The sequence below is a fragment of the Bombina bombina genome, chromosome 1 (assembly GCF_027579735.1).
Source record: "Bombina bombina isolate aBomBom1 chromosome 1, aBomBom1.pri, whole genome shotgun sequence".
Taxonomy (NCBI): Eukaryota; Metazoa; Chordata; class Amphibia; order Anura; family Bombinatoridae; genus Bombina; species Bombina bombina.
Window position 1 is genome coordinate 487509810 of NC_069499.1, and position 26118 is coordinate 487535927.

Consider the following 26118-nt stretch of genomic DNA (forward strand, 5'->3'; position numbering starts at 1 on the left):
AGTGTTTCACCAACATCTTATTAAAGTAAGATTTTACTGATAGGGATTCTGTTAGTGAAAATGATAATTTAATGAATGTGGTTTAGTGTTTGTTTACTCTTTTACAGCAGGGTCGTTTTTGTATTTTGTTTACTCAAACTTTACACCCACTAACTTAGCAGCTTGCCTCTGTACTTCACACTAAATTATAGACTAATTTTCTGAACTCTCTGTAGCTCTGCTGTTTTATTACTTTAAAATGCAGTGGTCCCCCCCCCCCTTGTGTGTGTGTGTGTGTGTGTGTCTCTCTCTCTCTATCTATCCATCTCTCTCCTTATGTGTTGTTCTCCCCCCATGGTCTCTTTCTCTCTCTGTCTCTCTTCCTCCCCCTCTGACTCTCATCCCTTATGTAATGAAAGAATCTATAAGCATAATTTGCAGCATTAAAGTAAAAAGTATGTTTTAAACATATTTTAATGGGCATGGATTTCTAGATATCATAATCAGAGCAAGCATTGTGTTATCTGGCAAGAGTTTCTGTTACAATCCTTTAAACTAAAATCAGTTGTTTACTAAGTTGACCAGTTTTCCAAGACACCATTTAAAGGGACATGAAACCCATATGAAACCCATATGCAAATTTAAATAACTTTCCAATTTACATCTAATATCTAATTTTCTTCATTATTTTGATGTCCTTTGTTGAAAATCATATCTAAATATGCTCAGTAGCTGCTGATTGGTGGCTGCACATAGATACCTCATGTGATTGGCTCACCCATGTGCATTGCTATTTCTTCAACAAAGGATATCTAAAGAATGAAGGCATATCCTGCCTCACCAGCCTCTGACGTCACTGCACGTCACTGATGTAAAGCCACCAATCAGCAGCTCCTGAGTCTACCTAGGTGGTATGATTTTCAGCAAAGGATTCCAAGAGAACTAAAAACAAATTAGATAATAGAAGTAAAGTGCAAAATTGTTTAAAAATGCATGCTATCTCTGAATAAAAAAAACAAAAAAGTTTGGGTTTCATGTCATTTTAAGCAAAATATGAAGCCTCCCTTCTTGTAATAAAATTTGACTTGAATGTTCCGAAATATTTGCAAGAATGTAAAATGTTTGTTAGCTGGAGAGATAAAACAAACTACATTATAAAATCTCTTTATTTTCATACAGAGAAAAAAACACATTACAGAACATTTATAAAACACTAGTAACATTGCTTCATTTGTAAAAACATACAATCCTTGGTAAAATCTTAGTTTAGCGTTCTAAATCATTTTCTCAGCCATATCTCATTATTTTCCTACAAAAATTGGGATTTTACCCAATCCTTTTTAAACTACGTGTTCTATTCATTCCTTCATTCATTTTGTTTAGTTCCAACACCCCCACTAAATGTAGGCTATGGCCGTACCCTCACAATAGGCATCAGTCGTGACTTCAGCAGTAGCTGGTTACACTAGCAGAACACCACTCACTGGAGTTACGAGCACGAGCCTAGGCGGATAGTAGGAAGTCACGCGAGCGCGCCCTTGTTCCACAAGTCCTTCGTGCTGGGAACGGAGGGGTGTCCCTGGATAACGCTCCGCCTGTCCCTCAGCAGGAAGGGAGGAGCGGACCACGGGCGGTGGGCAGGCGTGTCATCGGGTTAAACTGCGGAGCATGGGATCTATGTAGAGATCCCCCCATAACAAACACCCGTCTGGTTGGAATTAATACCCGGTTGGTCGTATTGTGTAAGGTTCCCAGTAATAATCACAACTGACAGGCGGTGGATACCATCAGCTGTTGTGTAGTGGGCGAAAAGAAGCATCATGTCGCGATCTGTGCTGCAGCCCAGCCAGCAGAAACTGGCAGAGAAGCTGACCATCCTAAACGACAGGGGGATAGGGATGCTCACACGTCTCTATAACATCAAAAAGGTAAAATGAATGGCCGTCTGATTTACACGTAGCTTATGTTACTGCAGGGGAAGCTCGCTCCCTAGCCTGATCCTGCAGGCCCTACCTGGGGACGGCGTAAAGCTGCGCTACCCTAGGGTTGATGCAGGATTTAGGGCCAGTGGATTCTGTGTAAAACTTGAGTGTGTCCACTAATGTTTTTGGCAATGGGGCTTATAGCTGGAGAGATTCCCTGGGAGGTGCAGGATGAAGGACCCCAGCTGCAGGCAGTGGGAGGAGGGATCGCAGCCTGGAGGAGGAAATCGTCGGCTATGAATTGCAGGAAAAGAAATCAGTGCTTCAGCTCGCCTCCCCCGGTTACACTCATATGTTGACATTAAAGAGGTCTTGTTAAAGACATAAGTGTATGAGAGATATTGAAATACAATGTGTAACGCACATAATTATATGATGATACTGTTTGGTATTTTTAAAGCCCGTCTACATACCGATGGTAGATGTGTTTAAACACGTATTGGGATATCTGTGCTGGAAAGGTTAAGATACAAAGCCCGGTAAAGTCATGTTGGCAGCATTTTATTATCATCATGGTACAGTATATATAGTTAATAGACGCATTGCCATCTTTTCGATGCTTTCTAAGTGTGTGTGTGTCTGTATTTACGGCTGTTGAATAACTCTTATGTGTCAGTGTCAGGGTGTATGCAGTACACTGTCACTTGATGTCAGCGTGTGGGTTGAGAGGTGAGTGTATATATTTCGGGTAGAATACAGGGAGGGATGGAGCATGCTATTGAGCTCATTCTATGATAACTATAAATATACTGGTTTGTTGTCAGGACCAATATTGATAATGTATCTAACCCTGGTAAATGTTGCCCTTTAGATGTTAGACTTCAGTTGCCCCCCCACCTGTGATCTGCTTATGTGTGGGATATGATGCCCACTCTTTTATAGATGATTGTCAAGCATCACAGTTCCCAATCTCAGCTGTTTTAAAGAAACTGGCATTTTGTTCAAGCTAATCCTGTTTACAAAATGTATTGGCATTAAACATGGGTTAAACAAAGTTTGTGGTCTTTGAAGACTGATATTTCATAAGGCTTAATGTAGACTGGAGGTACCATCAACAAGCATTCACAAATGTAATTGGGAACTGAAGAACCAAAGTGCAACAGTAAATTAATTTGAACAACCATGAAACATTTTATAGGGAGCAATATATTAAATAATCCAAAGGGTTAGTGTTTGAATTCTAGAAATGGAAAGCTGGTATCTATTCATTTTCCTAATGCTGTTAGTAGGGTGTATAAATGACACTTTCAGTAGAAGTTTGTAAGTTTCTTGTTATTTTATTCTATTCCTGTTAATTTTTCCATTTTCCTCCTACAATACTTTAGCTTTTTTTTTTGGTTTGTGATGTTCCTAAATCTCATTTTTGGGGACTTTACTGCCATAGGGGAGTTAGTAAAGTTATTTTTTTCACATTCATTTATGTTGCTTCAACCTTTCCTCTTGAAGATTGTTCCCCATTTGTGTAAAAATATGCCTAATACAAATAGCGTCTGTTGTTGACTGGGTGATACTACAGTGTTTGACACATTATGAACTGGGGAGAAAGTAACCTAAATTTGTATTCTATCAAATTGTTTACCATAAATCTAATATACCCCTTCCTTCTCTTCATGTTCTCATAGTCTGACTCTCTATTTAGCTAATATTGTCAACTCTTGTGAACGGTTTTACCTGTATAGTTGCACAGATGGACATACATTAAATACAATAACAGACTAAAAATTATACATTAGTTTAGAAATAATTTCTAGTCCCATTAATAAACATTTAATACCTAAATTACCACTAAGAGTATGTAATATACAGTTGACTATATTTAGGAGCAAGCCATTTTTAAAATTTGTGTATGTGTAATAAACAAACAAACATACAGTATCTCACAAAAGTGAGTACACCCCTCACATTTTTGTAAATATTTTATTATATCTTTTTATGTGACAACACTGAAGAAATCACACTTTCCTACAATGTAAAGTAGTGACCGTACAGCCTGTATAACAGTGTAAATTTGCTGTCCCCTCACAATAACTCAACACACAGTCATTAATGTCTAAACCGTTGGGAACAAAAGTGAGGGGAAATGTCCAAATTGGGCCCAAAGTGTCAATATTTGTGTGGCCACCATTATTTTCCAGCACCGCCTTAACCCTCTTGGGCATGGAGTTCACCAGAGCTTCACAGGTTGCCACTGGAGTCCACTTCCACTCCTCCATGACGATATCACAGAGCTGGTGGGTGTTAGAGACCTTACACTCCCCCACCTTCCGTTTTGAGGATGCCCCACAGATGCTCAATAGGGTTTAGGCCTGGAGACATGCTTGGCTAGTCCATCACCTTTACCCTCGGCTTCTTTAGCAAGGCAGTGGTTGTCTTGGAGATGTGTTTGGGGTCGTTATCATGTTGGAATACTGCCCTGCGACCCAGTCTTCGAGGGGAGGGGGTCATGCTCTTCTTCAGTATGTCACAGTCCATGTTGGCATTCATGGTTCCCTCAATGAACTGTAGCTCCCCAGTGCCGGAAGCACTCATGCAGGCCCAGACCATGACACTCCCACTACCATGCTTGACTGTAGGCAAGACACACTTGTCTTTGTACTCCTCACCTGGTTGCCGCCACACACGCTTGACACCATCTGAACCAAATAAGTTTATCTTGGTCTCATCGGCCCACAGGATATGGTTCCAGTAATCTATGTCCTTAGTCTGCTTGTCTTCAGTAAACTGTTTGCAGGCTTTCTTGTGCATCATCTTTAGAAGGGGCTTCCTTCTGGGACGACAGCCATGCAGACCAATTTGATGCAGTGTGCGGCATATTGTCAGTATATACCGGGGTTATAATACAATTTATTTATTATTCTTTAAAATAACCTCCAATTAATGTGTTTATGCAAAACAATTTACATTTAATATTTATTCCTAAATTCTTGAGATTAGTTAAATTTATAAACGCATTGAAATATATTGATATAGAAACTAGAATAGATTATGAATCAACTATACACGCTTATTCCGTTTATAATATTCTATACCACAGATCATAAAAAATATATCTCTAAAATGAACCTTACTTACAATAAATGCCACACATGAGAATTGCAGCACAGTCTATAATTATCCAGCTTAGTTCACTCCAAATATCAGAATATGGACTATTATCTTAACAATGCTTAATTAATAACTACCAGGCATTTAATTACAATAGCCAGTTTATGTACAGTTCTGAAAGGGTTTACTATAATGACTGATTTATAAATCTGGAGTGCAAAACTCTGTCTAGCAAACAAGATTATCTAGTGTGTGTGTTTGTTATCAAAGATATAACCCCTCCTTCTTTTCTTTAATCATTCCCACAAGAATTGGATAGGCCCTTACTGATGCTTGTCTTCTGATTTGCTCTCGGATCTGAACATGTCATTGGTCCTTGAGACATATGGTTATCTGATACTACAATTCTCCTTGGTTGCAATTCTCGCATAAACTATCAGAGGGCAGCAGACAACTAGAAATGCACTTTCATTATCAATATTGCCAACAGTCTAGTATCTAACCTATAAAATATTTATTAAATGCACTTTAGTTTCCAGTATTAATAACTTACATGTTTAATATAGATGGGAGTTATTTTATACTATTTACCCTGAGTATTTCAAGATTAAACATGCATATACTCCACTTATAATATCTTAAATTATATTTTCTATGAAAAGATTTAAAAGGATTATAATACCTTCATCATGGACTCAATTACTTTCTCAGTTATCATCTTAATATCACATACATACCTTGAGATCAGCAATCAGATGTAATTTCACATAATTATATCTATATTGGACTATTATCCCATATTAATATAAATATTGCATATCTGTACATCTCTTGCTGAGTGTATAAAAATATATATTTTTACAGCACCAATTACATATACATTTATTAGATGCCTGAAATATATAAGAATGTTATCCATTTTGAAACAAGTTGATTAAACATTTTATATTGACTATATAGTTACTTATTAAAGTTATCAAATGTTTATCTATGTTACTGTTAGGTACTTCTTCTTAGATCCACAAATATACATTTTTATACAATACTTAGGTATACATTAACTGAAAATTAAACATAAGCTGCACTTTAAAATGAATTTCAAAGTTATAGTATAGACATGTGTTCATAATGTGTAGTTAGAATTTCCCAGAGGCTTTGTGAACTAACATTTGATTGCCAAGTAAGTGTTAACTTTTGTTACATAGATTTTGATCTGAGCAAATGTGATTTAACATATTGAGTAGGGAAGGGGGTCTTATGTGTAATCAGCAAGGCATCTAATTTCTTACCTCAGATTTGCAATACACAGAACGTATTCAGCAATGGTATTAAGCATGCTTAAATTTAATATGGTATAGGTATATATATATATATATATATATATATGTGTGTGTAAAGCAGCTATGAATCCCACGGACGGGCTCCGTGTTGCAGCCAGGATCCAAATGAAGCAGGCACACAGGTTTTTTCCAAACACTCCGGTTTATTGGCAGTATCGTTTAAATGTATACAGTGCAGCCAGAGCACAGCTCTGTTTGAAGAGAACTGTCTAATGTTTTTCCTGCCTGTGTACTGTTCTTTCTGCAGACATGCTGCATTTTCTGCGATGACATCTCACATCACTGTATGTTCTGCCTTGGGGCCAAACGTTTCGGCTCAAACACGAGCCTTTGTCAATGGTGTACAAAACCAAATGTCATTTGGTTTTGTACACCATTGACAAAGGCTCGTGTTTGAGCCGAAACGTTTGGTAAACGATACTGCCAATAAACCGGAGTGTTTGGAAAAAACCTGTGTGCCTGCTTCATTTGGATCCTGGCTGCAACACGGAGCCGTCCGTGGGATTCATAGCTGCTTTACTGTTTGTTTCTCCCTAGTGAGAGCACCAGGTAGCTGATTTATTTGTGAGTGCCGTTCACCTCTGCTATATATATATATATATATATATATATATATATATATATATATATATATATATATATATATATATATATATATATATATATATATATATATATATATATATATATATATATATATATATATATATAAAATGTATGTGTGTATTATCTACTAACATTCACAGATACCCTGACAGTATGGTCTGAGTACTGACAGGCTGACCCCCCCACCCCTTCAACCTCTGCAGAAATGAAGGCAGCACTTATACGTCTATTTCCAAAAGACAACCTCTGGATATGATGCTGAAACCGCTGTATGGTTTGGCCCCACGGGCTGCAGCTCAGTTTCAGGGTCTTGGCAATCTTCTTTAGCCTAGGCCATCTTTATGTATAGCAACAATTCTTTTTTTCAGATCCTCAGAGAGTTCTTTGCCATGAGGTGCCATGTTGAACTTCCAGTGACCACTATGAGAGAGTTTGAGAGCGATAACACCAAATTTAACACACCTGCTCCCCATTCACACATGAGACCTTTTAACACTAACGAGTCACATGACGCCGGGTGAAGGAAAATAGCAAATTGGGCCCAATTTGAACATTTCCACTTTGTGGTGTACTCACTTTTGTTGCCAACGATTTAGACATTAATGGCTCTGTGTTGAGTTATTTTGAGGGGACAGCAAATTTACACTGTTATATAGGCTGTACACTCACTACTTTACATTGTAGCAAAGTGTCATTTCTTCAATGTTGTCACATGAAAAGATATAATAAAATATTTACAAAAATGTGAGGGGTGTACTCACTTTTGTGAGATACTGTATAGTTATGTACAATAAAGTAGTTTTGCAAGTAACTTGGCTGCAAATAGCACACAGAGCACTCATGGCACTATAACCTGATTTACTAATAGTAACATAAACACAGGACCACTCAACATTGTAGAATAGCATGATCAATAAATGCATAATAAAAAGACTGCAAAATAACTTAGTTTGGAATTTTACATGAGTAGTAGATTTTTTTTTTCCTGACAAATTTCAACATTAGTTTCATTTTCCTTACCACTGCATCATGTGACACCCATCCTCCAATCACAAATGCATATATTTATATTTTGTGAATTATTGCACATGCTTAGTATGAGCTGCTGCCTCAGAAAATTAGTAAATAAAGACTACGCACATTTTTTTTAATTTTTCCTTCTTTGCTTTTTTGTCTCTGTACATTTTTTTTTTTTTAATAACCAGAACTCTAAAAGTAAAAGTTATGGGGCCACTGATTTTTACTATCTACATCTGGTTCAACAGGATACAGGGTGGGCAATTATAAATTATTCAATAAGTTCATCCAGGGCTGCAGGGCTTTTTATGACCTGCCATAAATAAAGGGGTGGCTATCTTCCTTACCCAATCTGGAAGGGGCCTGGTCAGAAACCTGACCTCAGGAAAAAAAATCTGTTTAACTGTGATTTCAGCAAAATAATATTGTCATTCTGTATGGGATGCTGTGTGCACATCGTGTTTGACTATTCTTCATTTCATCTCCCTGGTGCAGAGGCTATTCTAGTAAAGTTATAAGTTCTGTAATATTTCTTTTATTTTAAACTGTTGCTGTCTGCAATTTTGTTTTATATATATATATATATATATATATTTTTTTGTATAAATGCACTGTCTCTGTCCCCCCCCCCCCCCCGTTCAGAATAACTGTTCCAAGTTTTTACCTTTGTCTAATATTTTGAACTACATTACAGAAGAGACTGGTGGTAACAGTACTATGTTTTTAGATTGATTTTTGCCAAATTGTGTTTTGGGATTTTTAAGCTGTAGTCTGTATTTTTCTTTAGGATTTCCCTTATAATAATCTTAAAGTGGTGGCAGCAGAGATAGTTTAGAGTGGGTGGCAATTAAGGGGAGTTTGGGCATTTTTCTAGGTTTAGTACAGACTAGAGAGTGTTTGTTAACCCTAGCACCCACTGAACTAAGACACAGGCTTGCCTGAATTGGCTAGACTGTGACAATCTCGTTAAGGTGGAAACTGTCAGTTAACCCTCTCTGTGACACACTGGTGATTGTGGTAGGTTTGGTTAACCCTGTACGTCACACTTGGTATAATGTGTACTGAAAGGTGAAGGGTCTTTTCATGAGCATTATGATACCAGTACTGAAAGTGATTAAGCGGCAGAGGATTTGTCCAAGAAGGATACCATAAAGTGATGGTTATAGAGGTACTAAGAGATCTGTGTGAGGGCTTTTGAGAGATTTCACATTGGTGATTGCAATCAGTGTGGATAAAAATAAATAATTTTCTTAAAAAAATACTTTAAACTTTTATATAACTTGTTTTTTTGTTGTTAAATGGATTTTTTTTTTTAAATAAAATGATTTTTGAGGAAAAACCTATATAAAGATAATCTCTATTTTAAAATACCTTATAATCTAAAGTTTATTCATCCTTAAATATAGATTAGTCTTTAATTTATGTAGCAAGATTATATTATATTCATGGCTGTAATGTTTAATTTTTGTGTGTGGTAAATCCATTAAAGTGATGGTAAATCTTAGCGTTTGTGAAAAACTAGGATTTACCAGTGAAACAAATAATGGGGACTTTTAGTCATTAAGTATAAAATACTTAATGCTGAAAGTACCTTTATTTGTCTGCAGTGTTCGCAGTGCTGATCGCCTCAGCACGCCCGCAGCAGAACGCTATTTTTTCAATGAGGTGACATTTCCACCTCTTAGCCAATAGCCATGTTTGCCAGCTGGCATTACATTATACTGGATAGCTAGCACGCTGTTGGCTAAGATCACCTCACTGCAAAATAGTGTTATGCCGTGGGTGGCCTGAGTAGCTTAGCGCGGTAAACGCTGCAGACAAATAAAGGAACTTTCAGCATTAAGTATTTTATACTTTAATACTGAAAGTCCCCTTTATTTGTTGCGCTGGTAAATCCTAGGGTTTACCATGTCAATTTTTTTTATCTTTAAGATATTTTCACATATTATTGGTTTTCTAGTTCTAAAATCTGTGAATTTGTGTCTGTAGAAATAACACGCTGCTTCTTCACAGCAAAATGTTATAAAATAAACATACAGAGTTAAGAAATAGACCTTAAATGGACATAATCCTTAAAGAAAACTTCTCGGTTTCAGATAGCATACAATTTTTCAGATTTACTTGTTTATCAAATTTACTTTAATTTCTTGATATCCTTTGTTGAAAAAGAGCAGTTTTCTACTGGGGCCTAGCTGAACACATTGGGTGAGACAGTGACGAGCAGCTAGTTCACGGTAGTTTATTGCTTCGGATCCTACCTATGTATGCTTTTCAACAATGGATACCTAGAGATTGAAGCAAATTAGATAAGAGAAGTAAATTAGAACATGCATTTTTTTTTTAAACAATTTTCCTTTTGAATCGGGGAAGTTAAATTTTGACTTCACTCTCCCTTTAAAGGGACACTAAACACAAATTTTTTCTTTAATGATTCGGGTAGAGAATACAATTTTAAACAACATACCAATTTACTGCTATTATTTAATTTGCTTCATTCTTAAGATATCCTTTGTTGAAGAAATATCAATGGACATGGGTGAGCCAATCACACAAGGCATTTATGTGCAGCCACCAATCAGCAGCTACTGAGCCTATCTAGATGTGCTTTTCAGCAAAGGATATAAAGAGAATGAAGCAAATTAAATAATAGAAGTAAATTAGAAAGTTGTTTAAAATTGCATGCTCTATCTGAATCATGAAAGAAAAAATTTGGGTTTTATGTACCTTTAATGCCTTTGCTCTCCTACATACTAAATTTCAAGAACCTTACTGAAAAGAAGATTGTTTTGAGTAGAATATATATGCACAAGGACCTAAGTGTAAAAATTAAATATGTTATTGTTTTAACTAAATAAAACTATTTTAAATTGTTATTATTAAGGTAATGGCTATTTGTCTTTAAAGTGATGGTAAACTATGACAAAGTCAAACATACGATCGTATAGAAAATAAAAAAATAAAGACTTTCGCTCATGAAACTGCTGAAAACGGTCAGTATTTGGAAATATTTACCGTTTTATATCCTTTTCATTTCACCTCCGTTCCTCTGCCCGTACAATCGCCGCCATTTATTTTTAAAGTCATATTTTTTTAACTTGAAATCAAAATCCTGGCCAGTCGGCAATGTAAACTACCCTAACACGCCCCTCGTTAGCTAAGCGCATGCGCTACATGTTAGATGGCAGACTGATAGTCTATGATCCAAAGCACTGCGCTAACAAGGATACAATGAAAACAATGCATTGTATCCTATGTATTGTATAAATAATTTATCGCATGCACAAAGCCAACGGTGAAGACCAAGATGTCCATATAATGATGTAGAGAGCGGGTGGTTAAAATAATTTTTTAATTTTAAATTGCATTTAATTTTCCATCACTTTTACCTTTTAATAACAATTTAAATAGTTTTATTTAATCACTATTTTTCTCCTTCCAATAAAGTACAGCTGAAACGTTGATCAAATATAAATGATTAACCTGTTAAACTGGAGCTAGTTCACCTCCTAATAATTTAAATGATCTATCTATGCATATCTAATGATATATAACTAAATCACTAATGGTCTGATATAACGTAAAAAAATGTGAAACGTAATTGTTCTAAAAATGAAAACCATAATTTAAATTGGTCTTGCTGGCTAGTGATTTATATTGTAATTTAAAGTGAAGGTCAATTTCGAAGAATTAGTGCCCGGTTTTTAATAATCCTATTAAAAACAAGGGCACTTTAATTCGTCAAAATTAACATTTCACTTGTTTTCTTCAAAAACTTACCTTTTAATCTTGACTACCACTGCAGCGCGGCTTTCTCCAATTACGGCGTTGCATCAGGCCATGATTCACCTGGGGGGAAGCCGTGATTGGAGGAAGCCGGATTAGTCATTTATAACGTATGAAGAGGCTTCTGACGGCTGGGGGAATCGCTGGAGCAGCTCTCAGGATTAAAAGGTACGTTTTTGAAGAAAACAAGTTAAATGTCAGTTTTGATCAATTAAAGTGCGCTAGTTTTTAATAGGATTATTAAAAACCGGGCACTAATTAATCGTAATTGACCTTCACTTTGAATCAAATCCACCCTGACTGTAATATCTTTGTATTTTTGAGAATAAAGATCAGATTGTAAATAGTCAAGAAAAGAATTTCAAGTGATGAAGGGTGAAGTTTTAGTGCACACGCCTTTCAAATTTAGAGATAAGGGAGGAGAAAAAAGTGGGGTCAAGAGAATGTTTGTTATGAATTAAATGTAGATGTTTAAGGAATGATGTAAACTTGTTGGTTGTGAAAGAGAGTTCAAGGATTGGTGTAAGAGTAAGCTAAAGGAAGGACAGCAATTTTGATTGAATAAGATAGGTGGGACTGGCAGGAAGATAGGTTATGCTGCTATTTATTAGGGGCTACTTTATCAATGGCTGAAGTCCTTTTGCACAGCATTTGTTTTAGCTGTGACCCAATATTTAACTCTACAAATTTAGCTCCTTGCTTTGTTTTATTTACGTTACCCGCAGTGGCGTTGCAAGTCACTAGAATCCTGAGCCATGCAGCCCAGTAAAGAGGCAGAAGGTGACATGGTGCTGGTGATTAGGGCAATCATACTGGATATTTAGGAGATCTGCCTCCCTACTCACACATTCCATTTGCGGTGCATGAGAAGGATCACTACGTCCACCTAGGGGATAAACATTGCATACCTGGGCAGCAAGACACCGCAGGAAAAAGCTGCACACACAGGTAGACATTGGATGTGGCCTGAACGCAGACAACAGGCAGCACAAACTCACTAGAGATGTTCATGGGGTAATGCTGGCCCAGAGTTATATAAAGAAAGGGTAGTGCAAGTGTTGGCATATTAATCATACACTTAACCATGCTCTTTATTTCTAATCTTGCGTTTCACTAAGCTCTATTAGGTTTGATATGACCAACATCACCAGTTGATTATTCAGTTCAGTATGGTCAGGAAGGCAGTCATAACTATATTAAATAAATAAATAAAAAAAAGTCCCATTCTCTATATTACAGTATATAGGTCTCATTAGACTTTTGTTTGTTTGCAGGCTATGCTAACAACTATAAATCTATAGCTACATGCATACTGTATATGTACACGCCCACACATCCAAAGAAAATGTTTAATTTGTCAAGCACTGGGTTATGTGGATGGAAGGCAGTAGGTATAATAATAATAATGATTCAGAAAGAGCGTTCAGTTTTAAGACACTTTCCAATTTATTTCCATTATCACAGTCTTTTTTTTTTTATATTCACACTTTCTGGGGAACAAGATCCAACTGAGCATGTGCATAAGCTCACAGGGTGTATGTATACTAGTCTGTGATTGGCTGATGTCTGTCACATGATACAAGGGGCCGGAAAATGGGAGAAAAAAATAAATTTGTCAGAAAAAAAGCTTCTGCCTATTTGAAATTCAGAGTAGGTGTTAAATTGCCTTTTTATTGCGCACTTGTTAATTATGCAATTCTACTGCATTTAGTGGACCTGATATATACAAGTGGCAGTTGTGCATGGACAAGTAGGTATGCTGATGATTATAGTCCTGGTGTAATGATGTTCCAGCATTTTTTTGCCAGACTGCTGCTCAAACTCTAAGAAATTTAAACCATTTACACTGCACGAGCCCAGTCCTTACATCCAATGAATGCCTCTTTAGCTAATCCGTGCAGAAGGACCTGAGAAAGTTGGTCTTTCCTCAACTAATTGGATTTGGTGGGCATGTTTTTGTTTTGCCTGGTTGTAATGTTGCTTATCCGCACCCTCTGGGTCTATAGAGTAGCAGCTGGTATCTATGTCACTGTGAGGGAAGGGTTAATCAACCCCAGGCCGCAGCCACAAGTCTGTCACAGAAGGGGTAAACTATCCCTAACACTGTTACCTGTCTGCAGCACACAGGGTTAACTAATCCCTGCTTTACAGTATAGCTGTGAGTAGGACGGTGTTTGGTGATAATTAATTGTATTATCTATTTGTGTTGCAATATTGTGCCTATAATATTCTTTTGTGACTTTATTGAAATGTTATAATTAACAACTGATGTCGGTAACTAATCAGTTTCGTTTAAACTTGAAAACCTTCAAGTTTAAAAGAAACTGATTAGTTACCGACATCAGTTGTTAATTATAACATTTCATTCAAGTTTAAAAGAAACTGATTAGTTACCGACATCAGTTGTTAATTAAAACATTTCAATAAAGTCACAAAAGAATATTATAGGCACAATATTGCAACACAAATAGATAATACAATTAATTATCACCAAACACCGTCCTACTCACAGCTATACTGTTTAGCGCTCCCCACCCCCACACAAAACTCGAATTAAACCTCTAATATTGGGAGAATATCAGAATTGGGGTAGCTTCGTGAGCTTAATAGGTCTGACATATAGCTAAACACCATACACATTCCTTGCACATAATCCCTGCTTTACCACTGGCAGGACTAAACCCCAGCCTCTGCCTCCAATTTGCCATACACTTGCTACTACTGGAGACTGCAGGCATAGAGGTGTGAACAGCACATGGTCTCCAGCTACAGAATCCCAATTCCTTAGCAGGGCCTACGAGCCACCCACATTAACCCCCAAATCTAACCTACACCACCACAAAAATCAATGTTCATAACTATCCGCTTCTGGTACCAGCTTGCCACAGGCAGAGCTACTTGCCAAGCAGTGACAACTGGGAGAGTGTGGGCATTAAGGGGTTAACCTCACTGGGTCTCCAGCTACCTTATCCCAAATCCTTACCAGGGCATTAGGGCCAACCCAAATTAATCCCCAAAATCCTGCTTACACTTCCCCAAACATAAACATTCGCTTTCACCACCTAAAAATGAATTGCTCAGGCTACCCCTAAATTATATCTATACAAAAAAACAAACAATGTTAAATACAAAGTATTTTGGTAATGTATTCCCAAGCTAAGGCAGTTGTGAATTCAGTTATTAGAGCACAAAGACAGACCTGATTAAATTAGTTTTAATTTGAAAGGGAAAAAAAAAAGAAAACGCCAGAAATTAAGATTGTATATAAAATAAAGATAATTAAAGGGTTACTAAACCCAGATTTGTTTCTTTCATGACTCAGAGCATGCAATTTTAAGCAACGTTCTAATTGACTCCTATTATTAATTTTTCTTCATTCTCTTGCTATCTTTATTTGAAAAACAGGAATGTAAATCTTAGGAGCCGGACCATTTTTGGTTCAGCACCTGGGTAGGAGAAATATTTATAGATATTTTTTCCAGTTATATACCATTAGAAATAAATTGGTTCAAATTTGATCAACCTTTTAGTAGTACTTCATTGGAAGGAGAAAAATTATTAAAATAATAATTTAAATCGCTTTATTTAACTAAAAAAATATTATATTTCATTTTTAATATGTGCCCCTCCATCCTCACGCTTAGGTGCTTGTGCAGGTGCATTCCACTCCAAACAATCTTCTATTGAGCTTCTTGAAACTTAGTAAGAATTGATTCTGTGTAGATATACTGTATTTCTCCTGTTAAGTGTAGTCAGTCCACGGGTCATCCATTACTTATGGGATATTAACTCCTCCCTAACAGGAAGTGCAAGAGGATCACCCAAGCAGAGCTGCTATATAGCTCCTCCCCTCTACGTCATACCCAGTCATTCTCTTGCTCCTAACTAATAGATAGGACGTGTGAGAGGACTGTGGTTATTAAAATTAGTTTTTATTTCTTCAATCAAAAGTTTGTTATTTTAAACAGCACCGGAGTGTGTTGTTTTTTCTCAGGCAGCATTAGAAGAAGAATCTACCTGAGTTGTGTATGATCTTAGCGGACGTAACTAAGATCCATTTGCTGTTCTCTGCCATTCTGAGGAGCGAGGTAACTTCAGAACAGGGGACAGCGGGCAGGGTTCACCTGCAAGGAGGTATGTTGCAGTATATTATTTTCTAAGGAATGGAATTGACTGAGAAAATACTGCTAATACCGATGTAATGTAAGTACAGCCTTAAATGCAGTAGTAGCAACTGGTATCAGGCTGATATGTGTGTATGTTTGCACTGAAGTATTTCTGGGGAATGGCACTTCACTAAGAAAATACTGTATATATATATATATCTTATAGCCTCTCTGCAGTGAAAGCGACTAGCAACAGGCTTTTTATTAACATCTCATATATTTATATTTAAAACGTTTACTGGCATGTTAATCGTTTTTTCTCTGAGGTACTTGGTGAAATTTTTTCATGGGCATTATATTTCCACATGGCTGTCGTTTGTTTTGAATAAAATCAGTTTACTAAGCTTCCCCACTGTTGTAGTATGAGTGGGAGGGGCCTATTTTGGCGCTTTTACTGCGCAGTAAAAATTCAGTCACAAGCCTTCCTGTTCTCCCTGCATGATCCAGGACGTCTCTACAGAGCTCAGGGGTCTCCAAAACTAGTTTTGAGGGAGGTAATCACTCACAGCAGACCTGTGAGACTGTGCTTTGACTGTGAAAAAAAAGTATATATTTTTATTGTTATCCGTTTTTTGGTATTAAGGGGTTAATCATCCATTTGCTAGTGGGTGCAATCCTTTGCTAAATTAATAAATTTAATGTGAAAATTTGGTTTCTATAACTAATCCGGTTCATGTTATTTCAACTGTGACAGTTTTTTTGTGTGCTTCTTAAAGGCACAGTAACGTTTTTTTATATTGCTTATAAATTTTTTTGAAAAGTATTTTCCAAGCTTGCTAGTTTAATTGCTAGTTTGTTTAAACATGTCTGACATAGAGGAATCTCTTTGTGCAATATGTTCAAAGGCCAATGTGGAGCCCAATAGAAATTTGTGTACTAATTGCATTGATGCTACTTTAAGTAAAAGCCAATCTGTACATGTAAAGAAAATTTCACCAGACAACGAGGGGGAAGTTATGCCGACTAACTCTCCTCATGTGTCAGTACCTGCATCTCCCGCTCAGGAGGTGCGTGATATTGTGACGCCAAGTACATCAGGGCGGCCATTACAAATCACTTTGCAAGACATGGCTAATGTTATGACTGAAGTACTATCTAAATTGCCAGAACTTAGGGGTAAACGCAACCACTCTGGAGTGAGAACAGAGTGCGCTGAAAATACTAGGGCCATGTCTGATACTGCGTCACAATTTGCAGAACATGAAGACGGAGAGCTTCATTCTGTGGGTGACGGATCTGATCCAAATAAACTGGATTCAGACATTTCAAATTTTAAATTTAAGCCTGAGAACCTCCGTGTATTACTAGGGGAGGTATTAGCGGCTCTGAATGATTGTAACACGGTTGCAATCCCAGAGAAAATATGTAGGCTGGATAAATATTTTGCGGTACCGACGTGTACTGACGTTTTTCCTATACCTAAAAGGCTTACAGAAATTGTTAACAAGGAGTGGGATAGACCCGGTGTGCCTTTCTCACCCCCTCCTATATTTAGAAAAATGTTCCCAATAGACGCCACCACACGGGACTTATGGCAGACGGTCCCTAAGGTGGAGGGAGCAGTTTCTACTTTAGCTAAGCGTACCACTATCCCGGTGGAGGATAGCTGTGCCTTTTCAGATCCAATGGATAAAAAGTTAGAGGGTTACCTTAAGGAAATGTTTGTTCAACAAGGTTTTATATTGCAACCCCTTGCATGCATTGCGCCTGTCACGGCTGCGGCGGCATTCTGGTTTGAGTCTCTGGAAGAGACCATTAGCTCAGCTACATTGGATGAGATTACAGACAAGCTTAGAGTCCTTAAGCTAGCTAATTCATTTATTTCTGATGCCGTAGTACATTTAACTAAGCTTACGGCTAAGAACTCCGGATTCGCCATTCAGGCGCGCAGAGCGCTGTGGCTTAAATCCTGGTCAGCTGATGTGACTTCTAAATCTAAATTGCTTAACATACCTTTCAAGGGGCAGTCCTTATTCGGGCCCGGTTTGAAAGAAATTATCGCTGACATTACTGGAGGTAAGGGACATGCCCTGCCTCAAGACAGAGCCAAACCAAGGGCTAGACAGTCTAATTTTCGTGCCTTTCGCAACTTCAAGGCAGGAGCAGCATCAACTTCCTCCGCTCCAAAACAGGAAGGAACTGTTGCTCGCTACAGACAGGGCTGGAAACCTAACCAGACCTGGAACAAGGGCAAGCAGGCCAGAAAACCTGCTGCTGCCCCAAAGACAGCATGAAGTGAGGGCCCCCGATCCGGAAACGGATCTAGTGGGGGGCAGACTTTCTCTCTTCGCCCAGGCTTGGGCAAGAGATGTCCAGGATCCCTGGGCGTTAGAGATCATATATCAGGGATATCTTCTGGACTTCAAAGCTTCTCCTCCCAAAAGGGAGATTTCATCTTTCAAGGTTGTCAACAAACCAGATAAAGAAAGAGGCGTTTCTACGCTATGTACAAGATCTTTTACTAATGGGAGTGATCCACCCGGTTCCGCGGTCGGAACACGGACAAGGGTTTTACTCAAATCTGTTTGTGGTTCCCAAGAAAGAAGGAACCTTCAGACCAATCTTGGATTTAAAGATCCTAAACAAATTCCTAAGATTTCCATCGTTCAAAATGGAAACTATTCGGACAATCTTACCCATGATCCAAAAGGGTCAGTACATGACCACAGTGGACTTAAAGGATGCGTACCTTCACATACCGATTCACAAGGATCATTACCGGTACCTAAGGTTTGCCTTCCTAGACAGGCATTACCAGTTTGTAGCTCTTCCCTTCGGGTTAGCTACTGCTCCAAGAATCTTCACAAAGGTTCTGGGTTCTCTTCTGGCGGTACTAAGACCGCGAGGAATATCGGTAGCTCCGTACCTAGACGACATTCTGATACAAGCGTCAAGTTTCCAAGCTGCCAAGTCTCATACAGAGTTAGTACTGGCATTTCTAAGGTCTCATGGGTGGAAGGTGAACGAAGAAAAGAGTTCTCTATTGCCACTCACAAGAGTTCCCTTCTTAGGGACTCTTATAGATTCGGTAGAAATGAAAATTTACCTGACAGAAGACAGGTTAACAAAACTCCTAAATGCTTGCCGTGTCCTTCATTCCATTCCACACCCGTCAGTGGCTCAATGCATGGAGGTAATCGGTTTAATGGTAGCGGCAATGGACATAGTTCCCTTTGCACGCCTGCATCTCAGACCACTGCAGTTGTGCATGCTAAGTCAGTGGAATGGGGATTACTCAGATTTGTCCCCTATGCTGAATCTGGATCAAGAGACCAGAAATTCTCTTCTATGGTGGCTCTCTCGGCCACATCTGTCCAAGGGGATGCCCTTCAGCAGACCAGATTGGACGATTGTAACAACAGACGCCAGCCTGCTAGGTTGGGGCGCTGTCTGGAATTCCCTGAAGTCTCAGGGATCATGGACTCAGGAGGAGAGTCTCCTTCCCATAAACATTCTGGAATTAAGAGCAGTTTTCAATGCCCTTCTAGCTTGGCCTCAGCTAGCATCTCTGAGGTTCATCAGGTTTGTCGGACAACATCACGACTGTGGCTTACATCAACCATCAAGGAGGGACAAGGAGTTCCCTAGCGATGATGGAAGTCTCAAAGATAATTCTCTGGGCAGAGTCTCACTCTTGCCACCTATCAGCGATCCACATCCCAGGTGTGGAGAACTGGGAGGCGGATTTCCTAAGTCGCCAGACTTTTCATCCGGGGGAGTGGGAACTTCATCCGGAGGTCTTTGCCCAAATACTTCGGCGTTGGGGCAAACCAGATATGGATCTCATGGCGTCTCGCCAGAACGCCAAGCTTCCTTGTTACGGGTCCAGGTCCAGGGACCCGGGAGCGGTTCTGATAGATGCTCTGACAGCACCTTGGAACTTCAAAATGGCTTATGTGTTTCCACCCTTCCCGATGCTTCCTCGATTGATTGCCAGGATCAAACAGGAGAGAGCATCGGTGATTCTAATAGCGCCTCCGTGGCCACGCAGGACCTGGTATGCAGATCTAGTGGACATGTCATCCTGTCCACCTTGGTCTCTGCCTCTGAGACAGGACCTTCTAATTCAGGGTCCTTTCAAACATCAAAATCTAATTTCTCTGAAGCTGACTGCATGGAGATTGAACGCTTGATTTTATCAAAGCGTGGATTTTCGGAGTCAGTAATTGATACCTTAATACAGGCTAGGAAACCTGTTACCAGGAAAATTTACCATAAAATATGGCGTAAATACTTACATTGGTGCGAATCCAAGAGTTACTCATGGAGTAAGGTTAGGATTCCTAGGATATTGTCTTTTCTACAAGAAGGTTTAGAAAAGGGTTTATCTGCTAGTTCTTTAAAGGGACAGATCTCAGCTCTGTCAATCCTTTTACACAAGCGTCTGTCAGAAGTTCCAGACGTTCAGGCTTTTTGTCAGGCTTTGGCCAGGATTAAGCCTATGTTTAAAACTGTTGCTCCACCGTGGAGCTTAAACTTAGTTCTTAACGTTTTACAGGGTGTTCCATTTGAACCCCTTCATTCCATTGATATCAAGCTGTTATCTTGGAAAGTTCTGTTTTTAATGGCTATTTCCTCGGCTCGAAGAGTCTCTGAGTTATCGGCCTTACATTGTGATTCTCCTTATCTGATTTTTCATTCAGACAAGGTAGTTCTGCGTACTAAACCTGGGTTCTTACCTAAGGTAGTCACTAACAGGAATATCAATCAAGAGATTGTTGTTCCTTCATTGTGTCCTAACCCTTCTTCAAAGAAGGAACGTCTTCTACACAATCTAGACGTAGTCCGTGCCCTGAAATTTTATTTACAGGCAACTAAATATTTTCGCCAAACTTCTTCCCTGTTGGTCGTTTATTCTGGACAGAGGAGAGGTCAGAAAGCTTCTGCTACCTCTCTTTCTGGCTTCGTAGCATAATACGTTTAGCCTATGAGACTGCTGGACAGCAGCCTCCTGAAAGAATTACAGCTCATTCTACGAGAGCTGTGGCTTCCACGTGGGCCTTTAAGAATGAGGCTTCTGTTGAACAGATTTGCAAGGCTGCAACTTGGTCTTCTCTTCATACTTTTTCCAAATTTTACAAATTTGACACTTTTGCTTCTTCTGAGGCTGTTTTTGGGAGAAAGGTTCTTCAGGCAGTGGTTCCTTCCGTGTAAAGATCCTGCCTGTCCCTCCCGTCATCCGTGTACTTTTAGCTTTGGTATTGGTATCCCATAAGTAATGGATGACCCGTGGACTGACTACACTTAACAGGAGAAAACATAATTTATGCTTACCTGATAAATTCCTTTCTCCTGTAGTGTAGTCAGTCCACGGCCCGCCCTGTTTTTTATGGCAGGTCTAAATTTTAAATTATACTCCAGTCACCACTGCACCCTATAGTTTCTCCTTTCTCGTTTGGTTTTCGGTCGAATGACTGGGTATGACGTAGAGGGGAGGAGCTATATAGCAGCTCTGCTTGGGTGATCCTCTTGCACTTCCTGTTAGGGAGGAGTTAATATCCCATAAGTAATGGATGACCCATGGACTGACTACACTACAGGAGAAAGGAATTTATCAGGTAAGCATAAATTATGTTTTGCATTGAAGCAATGGCTTTACAGGGACAGTAAAGTCAAAATTAAAATGTAATGATTCAGATAGAACATGCAATGTTAAACAACTTTCCTATTTACTCCTAATCTAATTTGCTTTGTTCTTTAAGTATCCATTGTTGAAAAGCGTACATAGGTTCAGAAGCAATGCACTACTGTGAGCTAGATGCTTGTCATTGGCTCATTCACTGTGTTCACCTAGCTCACAGTAGAGCATTGTCCTCCTTCAACAAATGATACCAAGAGAATAAAGCAAATTTGGTAAAAGTAAACCTGAAAATAGTATCCTCTATCTCAATCGTGAAAGAAAAATTTTGGTTTTATGTCCCTTTAAGCTCTATTTCTCAACTCCTGTATGTTTATTTTATAACATTTTTTGCTGTGAAGAAGAGGCATGCTATTTCAGCAGACACAAGTTCACAATTTTGAGAACTACAAAACCAAGAATATTTGATCATATCTTCTAGACAGAAAAATGTCAAAAATAATCTTATAGAAACCTCTGGGAGAGCATGACGTTGTGAATGGACCAATTGATTTGTCAAACAAATTAAACATTACAGCCATGAATATATATCCTTATGCTACATTATTTATAAATTAATCCTTATTTATAAATAAATTAATCCTTATTTCAGGAGGAATAATTTTTGGATTATAATCCTTAAATAGATACTATATTTAGATTTAGATTTTTCATCAATAAACATTTTATCTTAAACAAAATCCTGTTTAAATATAAAAAAATATAATAAATCCGATTTAAATTTTTAAAAAAAAAAATCAGATTAAAAAAATAATGAAAAAAATAAAGAAGAAACAACAAGATCTAAAAATTTGGTGTTTTTGATCTTCTAATGTTATTCCACCCTGTGTAACTCGGTGGAACAAGTGCTTGAAAATAATGGAAAACCGTTAATCTTGACTTAGGCAAGCTCTCACCAATAGATAACTAAAAACCTTTGGGCTTTTCCATCTAATTTAATTTTTCAGCATAGGCTTTCCAAATGTCAAAAGAAATTTTTCAACACCTCAGGGGAAACAGTTTTGTTATGCATATCAGCCTGAAAAGGGTTTCTAAGGTGCTTGACATCCACCAAGCCACTGTTGGAGCCATGCTTATAATTTCAGCTTTAGGAAAGCTATGAAAGCAAGCACCAAAAACAAGCTCTTCATGTTGTCTAAGAAAGAGTGCCCAGCCTATTTGAAAGGGTGCTCATGCAGCAGCTTTGAATACAGTAAACCCTTATTGTACTCTTATTAGCTGCTATTGCCTGTATTCAGTTCTTTCTGTATAGATTTCATTGCAGTTGGAAAATGAATACATTATGCTACATCTATTTTACATATACTATGTATACTAATTCAGCTTAAATTTAGTTTTTATTCTGTTTAATTTATATAAGATAGCACAGGGCTAGCTGGTGGGGAGAGTAACTACTTTGACAGCAGGGCCTCTCCCCTTTTACATTGAGTGGTTAAAGGGACAGTATACTGTAAAATTGCTCTTCCCTTAATATCTTTCAAATTACTTTTTATACCAACTGCAGAGTATAAAATGTATGATATTGAATTTTCAGGTTTATTTGTGTATATGAAATAGCTGATTTTGTGTTTTAAAAGCCACAACCTATTAAAATGGGTTGAGCTTGGTGGGTATAATCAGATCTCATCGCTTTGTGAACACACAAAGGCTTCCTTATCTTATCTCTCTCTCTCTCTGTAAACCAAAGCCCAATACTTGGAGAGAATGGAATATTAACATTGTATTCCCTTATCTCTTCTATACCCCACTGGTAGTGTTACTTCTGCTGGCTGTGATTACACAGCATGTCAAAAGCCTAGACCTAAGTACAGACACTTTCAGTATATGTAGGGATACCACAGGTGTAAATCAACTATTTCAAATTCCAGTACAAGGGTAAAGTTGCTACTTGTAAACTATTTAATAAACTCTAGCAGGTAAAGTGGATCATTGAGATCAAATTAAAGGGGAGAACATTTCTGGGCAAACTGTCCCTTTAAATGTCCCTCTAGGTATGACAGGGAGAAATAGAAGCTCTCGTATGAGTCTTTCTTAACCCAAACTATGTTTTGTATAGTGCTGAGTTGTTTTTTTGTTGTTTTTTTTTTAATGACACCTGCATCCTAGAGGAGTTCCATTCTAGTTGGGGGGGAGGGGTTAGCGATCTAGAAATGGCCCCCAACAGCACCCAAAAGGTAAGAGCGTCCGGGCACTTTCTTATTACACAACATCATCACACACCGCTCAATAACCTCACACATCATTGGAGCATCAGAGAAGAAAGACTAAGGGGAGATTGTGAAAGTATGAAACATTGTTGTCTTTGTCATTCTGCGCATTCCTGAAAGATTGCAAATGTATTGTAATTCACATTCAAGGATTCATGTTTAAAAACGTTCATATGTGAGTATATAATGGATAAAAATGTGCACAAATGTATTTACAGGATGGAAAAGATAACACTATACTTTACTATTCAGGGAAACCCCCCCTGAAAACACTGGGAACTTCCGGGCAGCATCCATGTTCATACACATATCTGAATGCTCCTCTAGCTTTCCAATAGAAGGTACCATCTATAACAGAAATTAAAAGATCTGAAACCTCCTATAGAAGACACCATATACAGTAAGCCCAGTATTGAAGGAATTTGCTGCTGGCATCAGTGCTCGGAGCCTCTTTGAGATCTTGGCCTACACTATACCCCCTGGAGGGTGCTTTTGGACCCTGTTGTTAAGCAGCACTTTGTGTGCCTTCAACTATACTTATGCATCTATATTCCTGAGAGATTACTCCCCTATGGACATTTCACCTTATCAGCACCATCCAACAAACCTACTGCTTGCTGTTCCGGATTTGTGTTGAGTCGCTCTCACAATGAGACTATACAGATGGAGGTCACATGGGAAAAAGTGTTGCTTCTGATTCTTGATGATCATTTTGCTAAATTAGAATGCTTGTTGGTTACAGCTTTTTAAGGTAATCCTAGCGGTTACCCGCTTAATAGTAGAGAGTGTTCCACACTTGCTAAGGCTATGGAGCTTTGTGGAGAAAAGCCTATGGATCTTTGCAGGGAAGGTGATTGTTCACATATGACGAGAGATGCGGAAGACCCAGCTACACAGAGGGACTCCTTGTCTACTACTGCAGATGACCGTCCGACAGAGCAAGCACTGCACTCTGGCTTGCATGCATTAACACCATTCTTCATTAGGCTGATGAGCTGGCATATATAGATATCTGCACTGACACATCATGGGGATCACCTTTAAACAACCTGCAGTTACAAAATCTATTATACAGAAATGGAATAGGTTGTATTAAATCACCTATGCAACTCTTTCTGAGCATATTATCTAGCGGGACACGCATAACAGATTTTCTTTCAAGTACACTTGTTTTTGTACACATACTTAGTAATTTTGCATATTCTGGCTCTCAAACAATAACAACTTGAGTGGGTTAATTTGAGCACTTTGTGTTATGAGTAAGTTCTGCCTCGCTCCTGTTTAGTGAATTTGGCAGACTCTCTACTCTTGGAACACAAAATTTAAGCCTGATCAAGTTATTCCATTGCTTATTAATTTGTGTATATGTTCTATGATTGTTTGTAGCTATTGTTTTCTTATATGAATACAGATAACTTTTGTATACTGGGTCTAGGTTATTTAATTTTGCTCTGTACCCTATTGGGAGGTTGAAGACCCTGAAGAGGTGGCGGAGTAGCAAGATATAGTATTGTGTTATTATTATTATTATTATTGCATCTATTATGTAGCTTGAATGAGTATAGGGGCTGTTATGCCAGGTTGATTGTTCTCCAGTTATGTAAAACATAAACTATACTGCGTGATACTAGGTGGGAGGGGCCTTTTTTTCTTTTTTAAAGGGACACTGAACCCAAATTTTTTCTTTTGTGATTCAGATAGCACATGCAATTTTAAGCAACTTTCTAATTGACTCCTCTTATCAAATTTTCTTCATTCTCTTGGTATCTCTATTTGAAATGCAAGAATGTAAGTTTAGATGCCGGCCCATTTTTGGTGAACACACTGTGTTGTTCTTGCTGATTGGTGGATAAATTCACCCACCAATAAACAAGTGCTTTCCATGGTTCTGAACCAAAAAAATAGCTTAGATTCCTTCTTTTTCAAATAAAGAAAGCAAGAGAACGAAGAAAAATTGATAATAGGAGTAAATTAGAAAGTTGCTTAAAATTGCATGATCTATCTGAATCACGAAAGAAAAAATTTGGGTTCAGTGTCCCTGTCAGTATTCACTATGTAGATTTTGAGATATTCAGTGTAACATAGTCTTATTTACATTCACTTTATATTCCTGAGAAGTCCAAGATTTGATCTGCAGTAGGATAGATTGGACCGTATGATGTTACTAGGTAATAGGGCTCCTAATCTCAATAATAATCCCACTTTAGCTAGATTGAGAGATCCCATAGCAAACACTATAGTGAACGATCCGCTATATTAACATTTTAATTAGCCGTTTGCCCTTTTTTAGTTGAGGACCTGGCCCAATTATCTCTGCGTTATAATTCTTATTAACTTGTAGCATCTCTCCTCATT

At 38.1% G+C, this 26118-nt stretch overlaps 1 protein-coding gene across 1 annotated transcript in view; it reads left to right on the forward strand.

Annotated features, from left to right (window-relative positions):
* The first annotated feature begins 1576 nt into the window (after nt 1-1576).
* Nucleotides 1577-26118, forward strand: part of NCKAP1 (NCK associated protein 1) — a 472154-nt gene continuing 447612 nt past the window's right edge. The window contains exon 1 of the mRNA XM_053698543.1: nt 1577-1907. Coding sequence (XP_053554518.1) covers nt 1800-1907 — 108 coding nt within the window. The 5' untranslated portion in view covers nt 1577-1799. The remainder of the gene's footprint in view (nt 1908-26118) is intronic.